Below are 17,747 nucleotides of genomic sequence, written 5' to 3' on the forward strand. Positions count from 1 at the left end.
AGACCACTTGCAGTGGAATATATATATATATATATATATATATATATATATATATATATAATCTCGTTGACTATTGTTTTTGCTCTAATAAAGGATCTTCTCTAAGAACAGCTTATCCCATGGTATTTCTGTACCACCTTAGTACAACAGTGACCAGAAATGGTTCAAGGGGCATGGGTACCAGCTTTTGTGGCTTTACCTCATAGAGGTTGTCTCAGCCTACTTGGAGAAGTTCATCTCAGACTAGTATGCCTCTATGGATGAGTAGACCAGACTGACCATTTGCAGTTTCTCATTGCAAATCCAAATCTGCATGTGGCATGCCTTGCTTCATAAATTCTCCTCTTTTTTTTTTTTTTTTTTTTGAGAAGAACTCCAATTTTGTGGCAATTGTTTTCTTTGGGTTAAGTATTTATCAGTTGCGAGGCATTTATTCAGCTTAGTATAGTTGATTTATCTTTCCACTATGTGATAGGGGAATTTCTAGCTCCTTGAAATCCCTGCCAGTGAAATTGAATAGGTTATAAAATTAGCCAATGTTGGGAATCTATAGACACATGTTTATATCCCAAGAGTAAATCCTTTTCTTGATCATTTATTCTAAATTCCCCTGTTTAAGCAAAACCCACCAGTTTCTAGATTGATAATCTGTTGTCCTTCCTGTAAATAACTACCACTTCCAAAGGAAGAGTTTTGTTTTTTCCCAAGGCGAACAGTGTTACTTAGTCAGCAGAGTGCCAAAATCACATGGATTTCATCCAGGCACATTAACCAGAGAGATTCAGACATTTTCCTCACCAGCTTTTTCTTGTAAGAAAGTTGTAAGTATGTGTTAAATGATCACCACAAGTATAAGGCATACTCTTTGGCTTTTTTCAAAAATGTTTCATGACTGCATTCAATATTCATGTTCCACATAACTAGCTCCCAGGGTCCTCAAATTTATACAATATGCATATTAAGGATATAAAAATAAGTTGTTGGAGATTTGGGGGACAGCCATATTCCCATTCTAAAACTCCTTAATGTGGGAGTTAGTGCCAAAAAGCATGACTGACTAGACAATCTTGGAGACTGAATTGTCAGCTTTTCCTCATGCTGGAGGAGTTCAACTCAGGGTAGAAGGAGCCAGCTATTCTATCATCTAATGAGCACCAAATCTGAACCTAGAGCCTGGGACTAACCAATATGAGATGTTGGACATGAGTTATTTTTCAGGATAATTTAGGTTGTACATTATGTGGGAAAAGCATTAAGATAACCTGTGTGTGTGTGTGTGTGTGTGTGTGTGTGTGTGCGCATGTGCACGTATTCAATATCTGAATTGGTAGAGAGGCATAGGCTGAGTGATACTCAAAAAGCTGGATTTATAACAGCTTGAATGATCATCCTGGAGCTGGAAATAATAAGGGAGGGAGAGATGATTAAAGATCTCTATCTCCCGCAGTGAAGTTTCTAGGGTTCCCCTACCCGTCATATGAGGAACACTTGAGGGAAGTGTGAATACTTAGCTTTGAGAAGAGTCAAATCAGCAAGTTAGGGAGAGATGGCTTCACACTGCAAGCACTATTCAGAAAAAGGAACAGCTTTGTTCTGTTTGACCCCACAGGGAAGAAAGATTATTAATGGATGTGTCACAGGGAAAATAATATTAGAAAAACATAAAATAGCACTTTTTAATGAAGTGGCAAGTGTTGATGGAGGTTTTCCAAGATTGTGAATTCAGTGTGTTTTCTGTCCCCTGACCTATGGAAACATCGGTGGATCATCTTGGCAAGGATACTGTAGAAAGGATTCAAACACTAACTGAGTGGGTGGGTGTGTGGCTGAAGATCCTTCTACTGTCAGTTTAAGAAGCTAAAGATTCATTTGCAAATTGCTCTATTCTTAAGTGGAAACTACTTACAAACTATTGAAAGAATGTCTATTTATATGGTACTTTCCTGCATGGAGTGGACTGTCAAAGGCACTTTCCCCCCCATGATAAAGCTTAATGTAACACAAATCATTGCATAAGAAAAATGGCAAACATTCCAATTTACCTTGACATAGGCCACAATCTTCAATGAAATAGTTGCCAGGTAGAGTGAGTTCATTGCAAAATCCATCAGGTTCCACCAGTCATGGATATATTCAGTAAATCCACCATCCCACATTTCCTTAATCTCCCCCCAAATGAAACCTAAAAAATGGAGGCAAGAGGTTTATTTCTAGACAGGGTCAAAAGAGTCATCATAGTCATCAGAGTAGGATTCCCCTGAATAAAGACAGGCAAAAACAATGAATGAATTGAGATCACTGGAGTGAAGCCCCCAGAGATGATAATAATAATGTGCCTCTTTTTCTTTCCTGCATCACTTCTCAGTTGTGGACTCACCAAACTTGATAGGCTTTACCTGAAGATGCTCATATGTTACATTTTTCTGGATGCTACTCATTCTTAGCGTTGCTATTATAGTTACTGGAATGCTGCTGCAATTTTGGGTGCTTGATTCCAACCTATTCCCATTTTGAAGTAGGAAATACACTAATTATGTTAATAAACTAGTGAGGTCAATATTATCCTGTAGTCCTTAGTTTCCACCATGTGCTGGAGGGAAAACTTAGTAAGTTTTGAGATGAACTAGCTAACTGCCAACTGAATTACTGGATGTTGAGGCTGACACTAGGCAATGGGGCCCAAAATAATTTAGAATACTCTTTTCTCCTTTCTCCTCTGATTGTGTGTGTGTGTGTGGGGGGGGTTCTGGAATTCTGCCTGATGATGTAGATGTTTCTTGAGTTTTGGAATTGAGAAACCAGTAAAAGGAGTGGCTGTGGTCTAAGGCAGTGCTTCTCAGACTTTAAAGTGCATGTCAATCACCTGGGGATGATGTTGAAATTCAGATTCTGATTCCCTATATACAGGGTGGGACTTGAGATTCTGTATGTCTAACAAGTTCCCAAGTGGTGATGCTGACATTGTTGATTTGGGAATTACAGTTTGAGTAGCAAGGATTTGGAGGATAGTAATGCATTGGAGGGTCCAGTGCAATCTAGCCATGCTTAGAGACTACTGGTAAAGTTACTTTTACCATGAATTGTGTGAATTTCTCAGGTTCCCCTCCCGATTGTGGAATCATTACCCATATAGGATGTGGACCCTGAATAAGCACTGGGATTCTGTGGGGTAGCCTCAAGAAAGCAACAGGTTCAACTGCTCTTGAGTTATAGGAAGGGCATTGAATAGACTGATTAACACTTGCTCTGCCTAGCTTAGCTGAAACCCATTCTGACTGATACTTGGTTTTTCTTCCACACCAACTGACAGATTAATTTCCTGTCATTGAAGATGTTAGGTTAGCAGAATTAAGCCCTGGGTTCACTGTCAGTTTCACTGTGGGCCAGGTAATACTAAGAGACTGGGGTCTGGGGAAGAAGGAACTACATTTCTGAGACTCCCAACAAAAGGTTTCCCTATGGCACAAAGAAAAGATGTCCTAATTCAGGGCTGGTCCATTTGCCTGTTCCAGTACTTACTGTCTTTAAACAGGAGCAGCAGGCAATCTAGCCATAGCTCCTGGTTTCTTTGACTCACCGAGAACCCAAGGCAATATCATCCATTCCACGACAGTTGGGGGAGGCCCCTGAACATGAAGGTCTGTCCTAACGATGTGCTGAGAAGCCAGGAGAAGCATGAAGAGGAAGGTCAGATATGATGCTGTGTGGCAGATAAACTTGATAAAGGGTTTCTTGATGAACAGCCCAAGGTTGCTTCTGGGGGAGATGAGGTAAGCTATAGACAGCATGGGAAACAGGAACCCAATGGTCATGCAGGTAAGCAGCTTGACTACCCAGTGTTTCCGTCGCCATCCAGGGAAGCCATCATACCACAGGGTGGCAAGTAACTGTTGGCAATTAGGCTGAGCAACAAACTGGGAAAGAAAGAGAACAAGTTAGGCATCTTGGATGTCCAGGTGGAAGTATACATTCATAATACCTCTCCTAGTTTACAGGAAGCTGCATGGCTAATCCCCAGAAGAAGCTTATTTTCCAGGTTTCCATGAATGGATCTAATCCCAGAGATGTCTCTACATGTCAAGCTATGAGACTGGATTTTCCATAGGGTTATTTGTTTCACATATTAGGCAAAATCACTCTGTTGGGTTTGTGCTTTGTCATGCTTCCCTATTCTTGTTCCCATCATCTTAGAGAAATGGTTCCCAAACTTTGGCTTTCCATCAGAATCATCCAGTGAACATGAAAAGATTCAGTTTCCCAGGTCACACCAAAGATTGACTAAATGAGCATCCCTTGGGAGTAGAGCCTGGGCAGCTGTTTTACATAGTTTTTCTGGGAATATCCATGTCTCTTAGCAGAGAATCATGGGGACATTTTGTTTCAAATTGGTTCACTTTTACTCATTCCCTGAGCTTACGTGATGTCATCAACAAACATGCACTATGTTTGGGAAAACACAAACTGGCAGAGAATAAGCTCATGTCTGTGGCTGTGGTTTAGAATGGAAATGAGTTCCCTGCTTGATTTTATCTCTTTCCCACTTTGGTTTCGAGCACCTTTTGGTTGGCTAGCAGTGAATCAGCTTGCTGCTTTGCCATCTATTAACACTCTTTCAAGTCTAGACATGCAGAAGAGGGAACAGTATTCAGGGGCCCAAATTGCAGCACTGTGTACTAACCCAGCTGGGATTTTACTTAATGGCAATCTCCAAAGTGTCAGTGATTAATAGTTAAGGAATCGTCAGCATTGCAAGTCATCATCAAACTGCCACTTCCTGGTAAGCAACTCAATAGGGAGTTCAGCCGTCAGCCGTGATTTTAAAGACTGCCCATATTTCCAGGCTTCCCATGGGAAAGTTTAAACAGAGCTGTACTATATAGCTTACTAGGGCAAAGGAAATCAAATTCTTGCATCAATTACCGAACACCCAAGGTAGACTAGCCCAACTTTACTGTTGGCTTATCTGTGAAGGTCACTAGCTTCCCACTACAACCATTCTGCTCTTCCTTAAGCACACAGCCGGACTACACCTTCCAGTCTCCCTTGCAGTGAGATGTGGCCACATGATTAAGTTCTTAATAACGGGATTGCTGAGAAATGATGGGGTACTTCCAGGCCTGGCTTATAGAGGTCTTACGTGTGTTCCACCATGTTTTCTTCTGCTTCTCATTGACTAGGATATGGTAACCAGCATAACCTATGAGTTTCTGTCAGCTCATGTCTGTCAGTGACCATATAGAGGAGAACTACCTTGCCGATATCTGCCTTGAATTGTTACATGCCTGAGAGTATTTTAGTATGTTTGAGCCATTATATATTTGGAAGTCTAGACTACCCTAAAGCACTTTACTATTACGAAACTACCAAAAATAACCTCTAAGATTTTTTTATTATGTGATCTCATCTTGTTCAAAGATGCTTATGATCCCCAACATGTCCTGTATCACACAGAAAGACACAATCCTATAGTCTCTTATGATTTTTTTTGGCATTATAACCTATGCTAGAGGCTGGGATGAAAAAGTTCTTAAAAAAGTACAGAAAAGTAGAAGGGTAAAGCAAGATGTTTAGATGCTGTGGGGAGGGCACTGGGAGTGCACAGTCTAGTGAGGGAGACAGATATATAAATAAGCAGTTTTAAAACAGTATAGTAAGGGCTTAAAATTAAAGTGGATATGAACAAAACATAATGGGATCACAAAGGAGAGCAAATCTGGACTGCTCAGCCAAGGCTCCCTGGTGGAGGTGATACCTGAGTGGAGCATTACATGATATGTAGAAGCTGGTTAAGTGTAGGGAGGGAAAAGTAGTAGGGAGTGAAGAGCAAAAGTAGTGGAGATGACATGACTAAAGGCATGACCTGTATGAGGAACTAGAGCCATCTGGGGTGGTTACAGCTGGAATGGCAAAGCTGTGAATGGCAGGAGATGTGGTTGGAGAAGTAGAGAAGGGTTACAGAAGGTGAAAATGATAACCTTTGGCTACTGTAAATAGTATGGCTCTTTTTAAGAGAGATAGGGAGCCATAAGCAATATGTTTTTTATGTGTGTGAGTATGTGCAAGTGTGAGTGTGTGTATTTGTATGTGTTTAGAATAATAGAGTAGTTATGACCCTCCACTGTAGAATCTGGAGCTAGATTGCATCGGTTCTCTTTGTTCTTCAGTGTTTTCATCTGAAGAATGGAGATAAAAACAGGATCTACCAGCTAGGGTTGGTGTGACACTTAAGATTACTTATCAGAGTGTGTTGTTTCATTGTTTAAAAAAAAGAATATCACTTATCAGGCCCCTGCTTGGCTTAGTCAGTTGAGCATCCAACTCTTGATTTTTGGCTTGGATCCTGATCTCAGGGTTGTGGGACTGAGCCCTGTACTGGATGGACTCTGTGTTTGGGGTGGGGAGTCTGCTTGAGATTCTCTCTTTCCCTCTCCCCCTCCCCTCATGCATGCATGCTCTGTCTCTCTCAAATAAATAAATAGGTTTGCCTGGGTGGCTCAGTTGGTTAAGCTTCTGTCTTAAGCTCGGGTCATGATCCCAGGGTCCTGGGATTGAGCCCTGCATCAGGCTCCCTGCTCAGTGGGGAGTCTGCTTCTCCCTCTCCTGTCCCTTCCCCTCCACTCATGCTCTGTGTGTTGCTTTCTCTCTTTCAAATAAGGTGATAAAATCTTTTTAAAAAAATAAATAACTCTTGAAAAAAGAAAACAATCACTTACTACATACAAAACACTCAGAATTATGCCTAGCACATAGTTAGGGCTCATTCAGTCTTAGCTGCTGATATGATTATGCATATGATAGGATCAGACTTAGACTTTAGAAAGATCCTTCTGGGGATCAAGTGAGAGATGAATGGGAGGCAGAAAGTGGACAAAACTTGAGGTAGGAAGACTGGTTAGGAATCTGGCATATGATTGTGACTTGGACTAAGGTTATGGCAGTGGAAATGGAAAGCCATGCTCAGATGCAAAATGCTGAGGAGGAGGAAGGAAGTGACAGGATGTAGTGAGGGATGGGGAGTGAAGGAGTAGATGGGGATTGAGTGTAAAGGGGAGAGGGACTTCTCTTGGGAGAATTGGTAGCTATTAATGTCATCAGCTGAGAGTGGGAACACTGAAGCTGGAACAGGTTTACGGAGATGTGCAATGCTGAATGGAGATATCAGGACTGATGTACTGATGTCTGCAGCAAAGGTTGACAAACTTTTTCTGCAAAAGGCTAGATAGTTAATAAGTGGGGCTTTGAAGTCCATATAGTTCCTGTATTAACTACTCAACTCTTTTGGTAGAAATTCAGCAATAAACAATATGTAAATGTGTAAATGAATAGGTGTGGCTGTATGTGCACCAGTAACACTTTATTTTTATTTTTAAATTTTTTAAGATTTATTTATTTGTTTATTTGGGGGAGAGGCAGGGGAGGGGCAGAGAGAGAGAGCGAGAGAGCATGAATATCTCAAGCAGACTCCCTGCTGAGTGTGGAGCCTAATGCAGGGCTTGATCTCATGACACTGAGATCATGCCCTGAGCTGAAATCAAGAGTCAGATGCTCAACTAACTGAGCCACCCAGGTGCCCCGTGCCAATTAACACTTTAGTTGTAGTTTGCCAATCCCTGTACTATGATGTTGCTCCCTACTGCTGCTAGGACCAAATATTTGGACCATGTCAGCATTGGTCTTTATGACCACCTGGGACTTCCTGTCATGTATCTCCAAGAACTCTGACCCCAGAAATCACGTTCCTTGGCACCTGGGTGGCTCAGTGGGTTAAAGCTTCTGCCTTTGGCTCAGGTCATGATCCCAGGGTCCTGGGATTGAGCCCCACATCGGGCTCTCTGCCCAGAAGGGAGCCTGCCTCTCTGCCTACTTGTGATCTCTATCTGTCAAATAAATAAATACAATCTTTTAAAAAAAAAGAATTCACTTTCCTTTAGGCATAAAGTACAGAGGCGAAGCTTCTTTTAACATAGGATATTACCATCCAGCCTCTGTCTTCACTGCCTCTGCTCTGATTTTTGATTTGGCTGAAGATGGTGATTTTACAGTTTGGACAGGTTTTTAGTTTCTGTTTTTACATCTGATAAGCATAGTGTAGGGTGGTGTGGATTCTGGCAGAACAAACTGCAATTAGAATATTATAAAGGAAGTTTTTGTTAAGATACCATGTAGTATTGAAGGCCAAAACATCTGTGAACCTTGAAAGCACAATCCTGATTCCTGTTTGCATAACGAAGTTCAAATTTGATGGGTTATTTAATCAATCTCTACTCGATTTTAAGAATGCTTCAGAAGGAGAGATTGCAGGAAAAACAGCAGAGTGTGTATTCATTGTATGCTTCATTGCACTAAGAGCCAAACTGTAGAGACTAGAGCTGTAGTTTTTAATTTTGGTGGGGTCCAATTTATGTTTAAATTTGTTGCTTGTGCTGTTGCTGTCATATCTAAGAAACCATCACCTTATCCAAGGTCACAAAGATTTGTACCTAGGTTTTCTTCTCTGGATTTTATAGCTTTAGCTCTTATATTTAGGTCTTTGATCCATTTTGAATTATCTTTTGCATATTGTGTGAGAAAGGGGTCCAAATTCATTCATTTGCATGTGGATATCCACTTGTCCCAGTATTATTTTTTGAAAAAGCTGTTATTTCCCCATTAAATTGTTTTTGGATCCTTGTTGAAAATCAACTAATGATGAACGTAAGGGTTTACTTTGGACTCTTAATTCTATTCCATTTATCAATAAGTCTATCCTTGTTCTGTTCCTGATTTTAGGGAAAAGGCTTTCAGTTGATCTTCATTAAGTGTGATATTAGCTATGGCTTTTTCATAGATGGCTTTCATCACGTTAAAGGAAGTTCTTATCTATTTTCTGAGTGTCTTTTTTTTTTTATCATGGAAAGGTGTTGGATTATGTCAAGTACTTCTCTTACGTCAGTTGAAAGATTATGTATGTTTTTCTCCCTTCCTTCTATGAATATAATGTAATACATTGATTTTGTTATGTGAATCACTCCTACACTACTGGGATGAATTCCACCGGGTCTTCATCTACAATCTTTTTTATATATTTATGGATCCAGATTATTTTTTTGATAAGCCTATTGTTTGCCTCAACTGCTATCCACTGTTTCAGGCAGCTGTGATATGAAACAGTTGCTGCTGAATTTTTCAACAAATGCCCTTAGGGGAAAGGGCTGTTGGTCTTGAATAAGATCACATAAACACAAGCTCTGTAAATAGAGCTTTCCTAGGGAGTTGCCAGACAGGTCATATAATGACGATTTTCTTTTGGGATGGGTCTTTTGGGGGAGCTCCAAACCCAGTCTTCTCCTTTCCAGTGGAGAAGCTGCCAAGCTGTTGGTTTTCACAGTTGCTGTGGTTCCAAGGCTGTTGGTTTTCAAGACTGCTATGGGGCTGGGTAAAGGGGGAGAGGAATAGGCAAGTTAAAATATCACAAAACTTGCTACTCTTACCAAGATTCCGCTGTTTTTCTTGAATACATGCTCCTCTGGTTGTTGCAAATCTTTGGTTAATTTTCAGAATTGTGAAAATGTTTATTTGGAATATTTTTCCTATGCCTTGTTGTGTTTTTGAAGGAGTGGATTTTCAGAAGTCCCTACTCCACCATTCTGGAAGTGTTTTCCCTTTGTGACTATTTTACTTTTCATGGGAAGTGATATTGTATTGGGATTGTTGGATTGTGGCTTAGTGCAAAGGATAGAGCCCTTTCCCAATTTCCTCTTCAGGAGGCTTAAAAAAAAAAAATAAAAGCCAAAGGGCTGCCTAAACTAATAAACTAAGAGCATGTCATAAACTAAGAGCATGTCTTAGTTTCCATTATATTCCCAGTATTTTGCTAAATGCCTGGCACAAGGTAAGCACTGAATAAATATTTGTTAAATGAGTGATTGAGTAACTAGGTATATGATGGATGAACCTTGGTGGAATGCTCTTTCCAAAGCTTTCTTTCCTTAGTGTATATAGGGGGTGATGTGTGGTAGTGAAGACAAGCCTCCTGGAAGTTGAAATGGGGAACTACTCTTAACATAAACTAACTCCCATACATTGAGCTCTTACAGTGTACCAAACATTATAACAGATTTTCTTTCTTTTTTTTTTTTAAGATTTTATTTGCTTATTTGTCAGAAAGAGAGAGAGAGAGAGAGAGAGAGAGAGAATGAACGAACAAGCAGGGGAGCAGCAGGCAGAAGGAGAAGAGGAAGTAGGCTCTCTGCTGAGCAAGGAGCCTGATGCGGAATTCGATCCCAGACATCTAACAAACTGAGCCACCCAGGTGTCCCTGTATCAGATGTTCACATACATCACCTAACAACAATCTTAAAGGCAGGTATTAGCATTAAACTCCCTTCACAGATGATGGAACTGAGCCCACGATCACATTTGTGGTACGTGGTGGGGCTAGGACTGGAGCCCTGTTTTGGCTGATGCTATCGAACAAGCCCTTTCAACACTGCACTTGGGCAGTCATGGATGGTGTGAGCTGAGGCTGGCAGAAAGCTGAATTTCCCAGTATTGTCCCTACTGGCCTGGCCACAGTGATTGAAATGCTCCTGTCATTTATTGCTTTGGATCAAGGTGTTGAAATTATATTCATGTTTTTATAGGGCACCTAGGTGGTTCAGCCAGTTATGCATCTACTTTCAGCTCGGGTCATGATTTGGGGGTCCAGGGACCAAGCCCTACATCAGGCTCTCTGCTGAGCAGGCAGTCTGTTTCTCCTTCTCCCTGTGTTCCTCTTCCTGCTAATCCTCTCTCTCTCTTTCTCAAATAAAATTTTTTTTTAAAAGAAATTATATCCATGTTTTTAGGATGTGGTAACATATAATGCTATTAACTAAATAAGAGATTAAAGTGAGTGTATCATATTAGCCAGTTACCTAGCTAGATAAGGAGTCTGCACACCACCAAAGCTGAAGAGCAATGGTCAGAAGGCCAGGTCTGGACTCCTGAGAGGCAGCTAGGAAAGGCAGGAGGGAAGATGCAGAGCTAAAGGACACAGGAGAAGGGTTAGGAGGAGGAGATGCTGAAGATCTTAGTTTCTTGATTTAGCTGTATAGGACCTCCCTTGACAACTGTCCAGATCTTTTCTTCACAGACCTACTAGGGCCATCCATGCAGTTCTTTCTGTTTTTAAAAATCTACGATTCTTCATTTCTCCAATGCTCTTGGGCAATAGCTGAAAATGAATTTTTTCCTTACTGTATAGGACTTTTGAAAAAGCTGTGGCTTTTTTCCTTTGCTATAAAGCTGCATTGTAAGTGGAGGGGCTCAATAGCTCTTTACCCCTCGATAGAATAATTCTATTTTTTTTAAAGACTTTATTTATTTATTTGACAGAAAGACACAACGAGAGAGGGAACACAAGAATGAAGAGTGGGAGAGGGAGAAGCAGGCTTCCTGCTGACTAGGGAGCCTGATTCGGGGCTCAGTTCCAGGACACTGGGATGATGACCTGAGCCGAAGGCAGTCGATTAATGACTGAGCCACCCAGGCACCTCTGAAAGAGTAATTCTTGATAGAAATAATGTCAGGTTCTACTGGAAAGAGCCAGAATCTCCCCTAAACCACTAGCAAAACTGTTTCTATTTCACCTGGGAAGAGCTTTGACTTCATTCATTCAGTGAGGAGAATTACCTCCCGAACTCCCCACTGGTACATCATATGTGAACTCTTGTTCCTATAGCTCTCTAAATAATCACGTGCCTTTAGGGCTTGATTCACATGCCGAACCCAAAACAGAACAGAATTTGACTTTCTCGTGGCTAAGGGAAAGCAAGATCAATGTGCTTCAATTCCGGCATTTCAACAAGTATTTCTGTACACCCGCTCTGTGTCCAGTTCTGTGGGATTCATGGAGAGTGGGTCACAACAAGAGAGAACAGTTATTCTGGCCTGTAGGATCTCACTGACAGACCAGTAAAACTCACATGAAACGAGTAATAGGACAGCCATGTTTGTGTTCAGATACCTGTGCAGGCAGGCAAAGAATGTCAGGTTCTCAGCTGGGTAGTGGCCACAGACTGGTAAAGGCTACTCCCTTCCAATCAGGAGATTTTGCTAAGTAAGGATGTGATTAACAACAACAACAACAACAAACCCACACCCCTTTGATTCTTCTGTTAGCACCACTTCATAAGAAGAAAGATCAGAATAAAATACATTCAAACTGGTTCCACTTAGCATTAGGGAAAATTGACTAAATAGTTATGAGGCACAGCAACGTAGGAACTCAGGGCATTCAGAGAAGGGATGAATCAGCAGGCACTAGAGTCAGAAGGAAAGGCTACAGAGAATCCTTAAGTCAGAGAATCTCACTTCCTTCTCGGAGCCTTCCCTGATTGCCCAGGCCAGAGGTGATCCCTCCTCCTCAAGCCTGGACCACTTTGCTTCTTCCTTAAGGTACCCCTTAGAGCCTGACCTGTGTTATACTTACTTTTATGTAGAGCCTGTGACTTGGCTTTCTTACCCCAGTAAGCTTCTGAGGAGGAGGGACAATTTTGTATGTTGTATGACATTTCATAGCCCATAGGGCTTTGCAGACATTTACTGTACTTGTTAAAGTGAGAAAGTTCTCTTCTCTGCTTTCCTGCTAAACTTCAGTGCTGAATATTCACTATCTAGTGGGCATTTCAAATTCCAAATTCCAAAGTTCCACATGGAACTTTCTCCCCCAAAGCCCCCCCCCCCACACTTCTCTTTCACCTCATATTCTCTGTACCCACAAGGTATTTCTTTAGTACTAGTCATAATAGTCATAGATTAAATATCCATACAATTTCCTGTGTTTTGGATACTTTTAAAAGCACTTTATATGTATGAACCAACCCAGGATATATACCTATTTTATAGATGAGAAAAATTGATGCCCAGAGAGGTTAAATACTAATGATAACTGCAACAATGAACATTTGAATGCTCACTGTGTGTCAAGGCCTATAGTGAGTGCTCATTTGAGAGTAGGGAGCCCGGGATACACTTCCCTGGTTAGTGACCAAGAACCTGTCTCTGGTGAGACAGTGGAAAATGGGCAAAATCCCTTGGTTGGAGCAGAGGGTGAAGGGTGGGCTCTTGAAAAGGAAACCAGGGGTGTGAGGCAGAGAAAAAAAGCCAGTAGCAGTGAGTTTTCAGTGGCTCCTCTAGGGACAGGCAGTGAGGTCAGAGGAGAAAAATCTTTCCTAACTCCCACAATCCACTCTCTTCTGTGCCATGGAATCTGTTAGCAAGAGAAAGGTCAGTATATAACAAGTCAATCCCACATTGAGTCACCTCACTGGTGATTTGCACATGATTTTAGACTGTTGGGTATGTATAAAGTACAGTAGATGAGACTAGAAGAAAGATCACCTTGACCTATGTTTAACATTCAGAGCTTTGTTAAGCAGCTCAGGCCTGTTGTTCCCTGAAGTAGTTGGCACTGAGTTACCTTTGTGCGTTTTCTAAAACAGCATCTGACTTCAAGCTGGGGGCCTTATACTGTAAACACTTTTTCCTTTAGTACACTTGGAGGAAAAGAAAATCTGAAAGGTAAGAATCCCCCCCCCCCCCACATCCCCTAGGGGAGAAGGTAAGGATGTGGAAGAAAACTTGAGTTCCCAGCTATGGCAGACTCTGAGCCAAGAGTCTTTCTGGGAGGTTGGAAAAAAATAAAAGTCTACTGATCTTTCTAGAACCTTCCTCTGTTCCCTCAGTGAGTAGCTACACAATAGAATAGACCCAACTTTCATTGCCTCAGATGTCAGTTCTTCAAAAGAGTCCAGTTGTGTGTAAGGGTGTATTTTAAAAGCCAGCCAGCAAAAATGATCTGAGATAGAACAGGTTTTGTTGGCTTGTTTTGTAATTGCCAATCAAACTGGGCTTTGCTGAGGAGAAAAATGCTCAGAAAGGAAATCAAGGGCAAGACAAAATTTTCCAAAGAGGGGAAAAATGTGCAAAACCCCTTCCATCACTGCCATTACAATGAGCTTGCTAGGCCGTACTGTTATGAAGTGGTTCAGCTTTTTACCACAGCAGGAGAAATTTGAGACAAAGAACAGGTTTTTGGCAAGTAGCTTAGGCCCAGGTCATAATTCAAAGTGGCCTCTACATTTTACATGTTGTCTCTGTCTAAAACACTTTGATACTTACTTACTCAGAACATAATCCACAGTGAATTTTTTTTGAAAGAAGGGGATGCATTGCTTACCTAAGGATTATTACTGAGACATTTTGTACTCATCTGGCTGTTGCTGCAGTTATCTGGTACACTTGGTACCTGAACTAGTCTACCTATATCAACGGCAACAGAAGTTCGGAGTCATAAAATAAGTCAACTGGCAGTCATACCTCTAATTTCAAATTTGAGCCAAGGCTTACTAACTTGAACTAACTGAAGAAAGGTGAGGCTAGATGCTGAAAACTCGGTTTTAAATACATATTTAAAAAATATAGTTTCCCATTCGCTTGTATATATATACACCAGTGGGAATTTCCTTAATGGGGTTTCCCAGTAGATGTTATAATCCTCCCTTGTTGGAGGTGATCGGCTCTGGAAGCGTTTAGTGCTGCGAAATTAAGTCCAGTGCGGTGGCTTATTTTAGCCATGGGATGGCAGCAGAGAGCAGTGGGAAGGCGCTTCCTACTTGCAAGAGGGGAATTCTAGAAGGAAAGAGGAGGCTGTCTTGGAAAACTCATCTGGGAGGGAGCAAGTGAACCAGCATGTCAGGCAAATTGAAGAGGAGAGCCTGGAAACTCACTAAAGCCAAATAAAAAGTCAGACGGGGTGTGATCAGGTCAGCTAATGGCCCATGGACTAGAACAATGGCAAAATATAATGAAAGCCAAAGAGGCAACCAATTCTGACGGCATTTAGTCTTTTGAGAGCTGGGTGTCCTGGGCATTTCCAAGCCTACTGCTGGGAGGATGCTACAGGTTCACAGATCCACAGTACTTACTCCAAAACCGTTGTGGCCAGATGTGTTATGGAATTCTAAATCTGTCAGATTTCAGAACAATAATAGACCATCTGTACCATATATTAGGTAACACTCCCAGTGGGATTTAAGGCAGCATTCATAATTAGGGTTGCCAAATTTAGCAAATAAAAATGCAAGAAGTTTAGTTACATTTGAATTTCAGATCAACAGTAAATCATATTTTAGTATAAGTGTATCCCTTTATAATACTTGGGACATACTTATACTAAAGCATGATTCACTGTTGATCTGGAATTCACATGTAAACAGATGTCCGGTATTTTATCTAAAAATGCTACTATAGTCAAACACATTAATATCACAGCAGCGTAACCTGTGAATGCTTAGACTCAGTGGAATAAACAAAGACAGTAAATTGCCCCACATCAGTTCATCTCATGTTTTGTCATCATAGGAGTTTTGATAGGAAATTTATAAAAATTTTTTTTTGTTTTCAGGACTTGGTAGATTTTAGAATTGTGGACTTGTAACGCTCCAATTAATAAAAGAAAGCAATGTAAAAATCTGTGGTGAGATGTGTTCATGCCTGCAGGGTATCCAGTTCTTAAGGGCCTGGGTCCTTCTTTTTTCTCAGGTTACAAGACTTGTGCAGGTATGGCAGATCCTGAAACATTGGGGCAAAAATGGAGACTAAGTCAGGTGCACCCAAAAAATTTTCACATTTATAAGAAGGCTTGGCTGGAGGTTTCATGACCTGCTGTGAGCAGCCCACTTTGAAATCTTCAGCATGAAATCAGAATAAAGGGAATGGAGGAAACTTAACCCTTGAAAGAACACTTTTTGGAAACATGTATCTTGAACTCTGACTCTCTCTTGGCCTGTGATTTGTGGTGGGACTTGGAATGTGTCTTTGTGTTTGGGTCTTTATCCGTGCAATTGGTGGTCACCACCCACCTGGCCTTCCTCATAGGACTTCCCTGACAATCAGATGGATCATGAGGGTGGGAAAATACTTTGAAACATTCTCAACACCAAACAAAAGGAAGATGGTGTTCCTCATACATGTTCATTAGCTTATCAGTGTTATGTAGGCTTTATACATGAAGACATTTCTAATAAGGTAGAGTGGTAGCATGGTCTCTGTAGTCAGGCAGACAGATCTGAGGTTCAAATTGCAGCTCCATAACTTCCTGGCTGGGTGACCTTGTGCAAGTTGCTTAATCTCTCTGACCCTCAGTTTCCCCATCTGAAAAATGAGGATTATACTAGTAACCCATGTTATAGGGTCATTTTTTAAAAAAATTTTTTAAATTTTTAAATTTTTTATTTTTTATTTTTTTTCATAGGGTCATTCTAAAGACTAAGAGGGTTAACTCGGTGCCTGGCAACAAGGAAAGAGATATTATTATTGTCATTCTCATTGTGGATTATTGTGGGAAATAGACCAAATAATTTTAATAAATGCTAACTATTTTTTAAAATATTTTGTTTATTTGAGAAAGAGTGTGAGTGCATAAGCAGGGAGAGTGGCAGAGGTAGAGGGAGAAGCAAGCTCCCCACTGAGCAGGGAGCCTGATGTAGGACCCAATCCCAGAACCCTCGTATCATAACCTGAGCTAAAAGGCAGATGCTTAACTGACTGAGCCACCCAGGTGTCCCAAATGTTTTTTTCATCATTATGGCTCTCATTATTATGAGATGGAGAATCATTTATTCTTGGATAGACTCAAAGGGACTCTGTATGAGACTCAACACAGACCTCACCTAGACAGTACATCCAACTGTAGTTAGTACGGTCCTTGTTGTATAGTCAGATCCCATAAATGACTAGAACAAATTCCAGAATGAAAAACTGGATTATTACACAAGACACACTTCAGAGGAAGGGAGACAACTCCATAGATAAAGGAGGGAATTTCTCTTTGAGAAAGATTGGCAAGGCAGGATTGCAGGAAGCATGACTTTTGGGGGGAAGACTGGCAAGTGATAAGCTGAGGCATCTCAGGGGGTTCTTTAAAGCCAAGATGGAAGATTCCATAAGTATGGTTTTGGGTCCAAGCCAAAAACTTACTCTGGGTGGCTTGCACTGGGTGATTGAAATTCAGGAGAATGGCTCAGAGAGACCATTGCAGGGTGGCTTAATGTCATCCAAGGACAGGATATTCTGCACTTCTCTGTCCTCTCAACCATCCCTCACACTCCTCTACCCTTCCCCCTACACACACATGTTCTCTCTCCCTCTCTTGGAGAAAACAGGGATCCTTAGTGCTTGGAGGGCTTCTACGAAGTCACTTTCTTTCTGCTTCCTGGCAGGGTTACTCTAAAGCCAGTTCAATTAAACCAGCAGCATTTCCTGAGCCCCTTACTCTGCGCCAGGCCCTGTGCTGGGTCCTCGGGACACAGGCATGACTCCGGCAGCGAGAATCTCATCCTTGCAGGAAACACCTAACAAATAAAGACAAAATCCTGTTCCTGCCCTCCCATGATGGGGTTTCTGGGGCCTGACAAGTGCTGAAATGAGACTGGGAGACTTTCTCACTAATGACTCTAACAGGAACATATACTCCTAAAATAACAAGGTTTATGGAGCTGAAGGGCAGGAGAAATAGCTGGAATCCTGAGTGAGTTATTTATTGCTGCTGAGTATCAAGGCCATTGGAGCCTTGGTGGCTCAACTTTAAAGACAGCAGTACCTATCCTAACCCCTGACCTTTTTTCTTCCTTCCAGGGACCAGCCTAAGTGTGGGCTTTTATTATTAACTTATTGAGTATTTTACTAGGCTCCATTCCTTTAACTCTGAATTCTCACAATGACTT

At 41.3% G+C, this 17,747-nt stretch overlaps 1 protein-coding gene across 1 annotated transcript in view; it reads right to left on the reverse strand.

Annotated features, from left to right (window-relative positions):
* Positions 1-17,747, reverse strand: part of TRPC5 (transient receptor potential cation channel subfamily C member 5) — a 250,098-nt gene that overhangs the window by 45,033 nt on the left and 187,318 nt on the right. Inside the window, exons 4-5 of the mRNA XM_059158051.1 lie at positions 3,578-3,914; positions 2,043-2,182 (exon numbers count right to left, since the gene is read on the reverse strand). Of these exons, the coding sequence (XP_059014034.1) occupies positions 2,043-2,182; positions 3,578-3,914 (477 nt within the window). The remainder of the gene's footprint in view (positions 1-2,042; positions 2,183-3,577; positions 3,915-17,747) is intronic.

The sequence above is a fragment of the Mustela lutreola genome, chromosome X, assembly GCF_030435805.1.
Source record: "Mustela lutreola isolate mMusLut2 chromosome X, mMusLut2.pri, whole genome shotgun sequence".
NCBI classification, from domain to species: Eukaryota; Metazoa; Chordata; class Mammalia; order Carnivora; family Mustelidae; genus Mustela; species Mustela lutreola.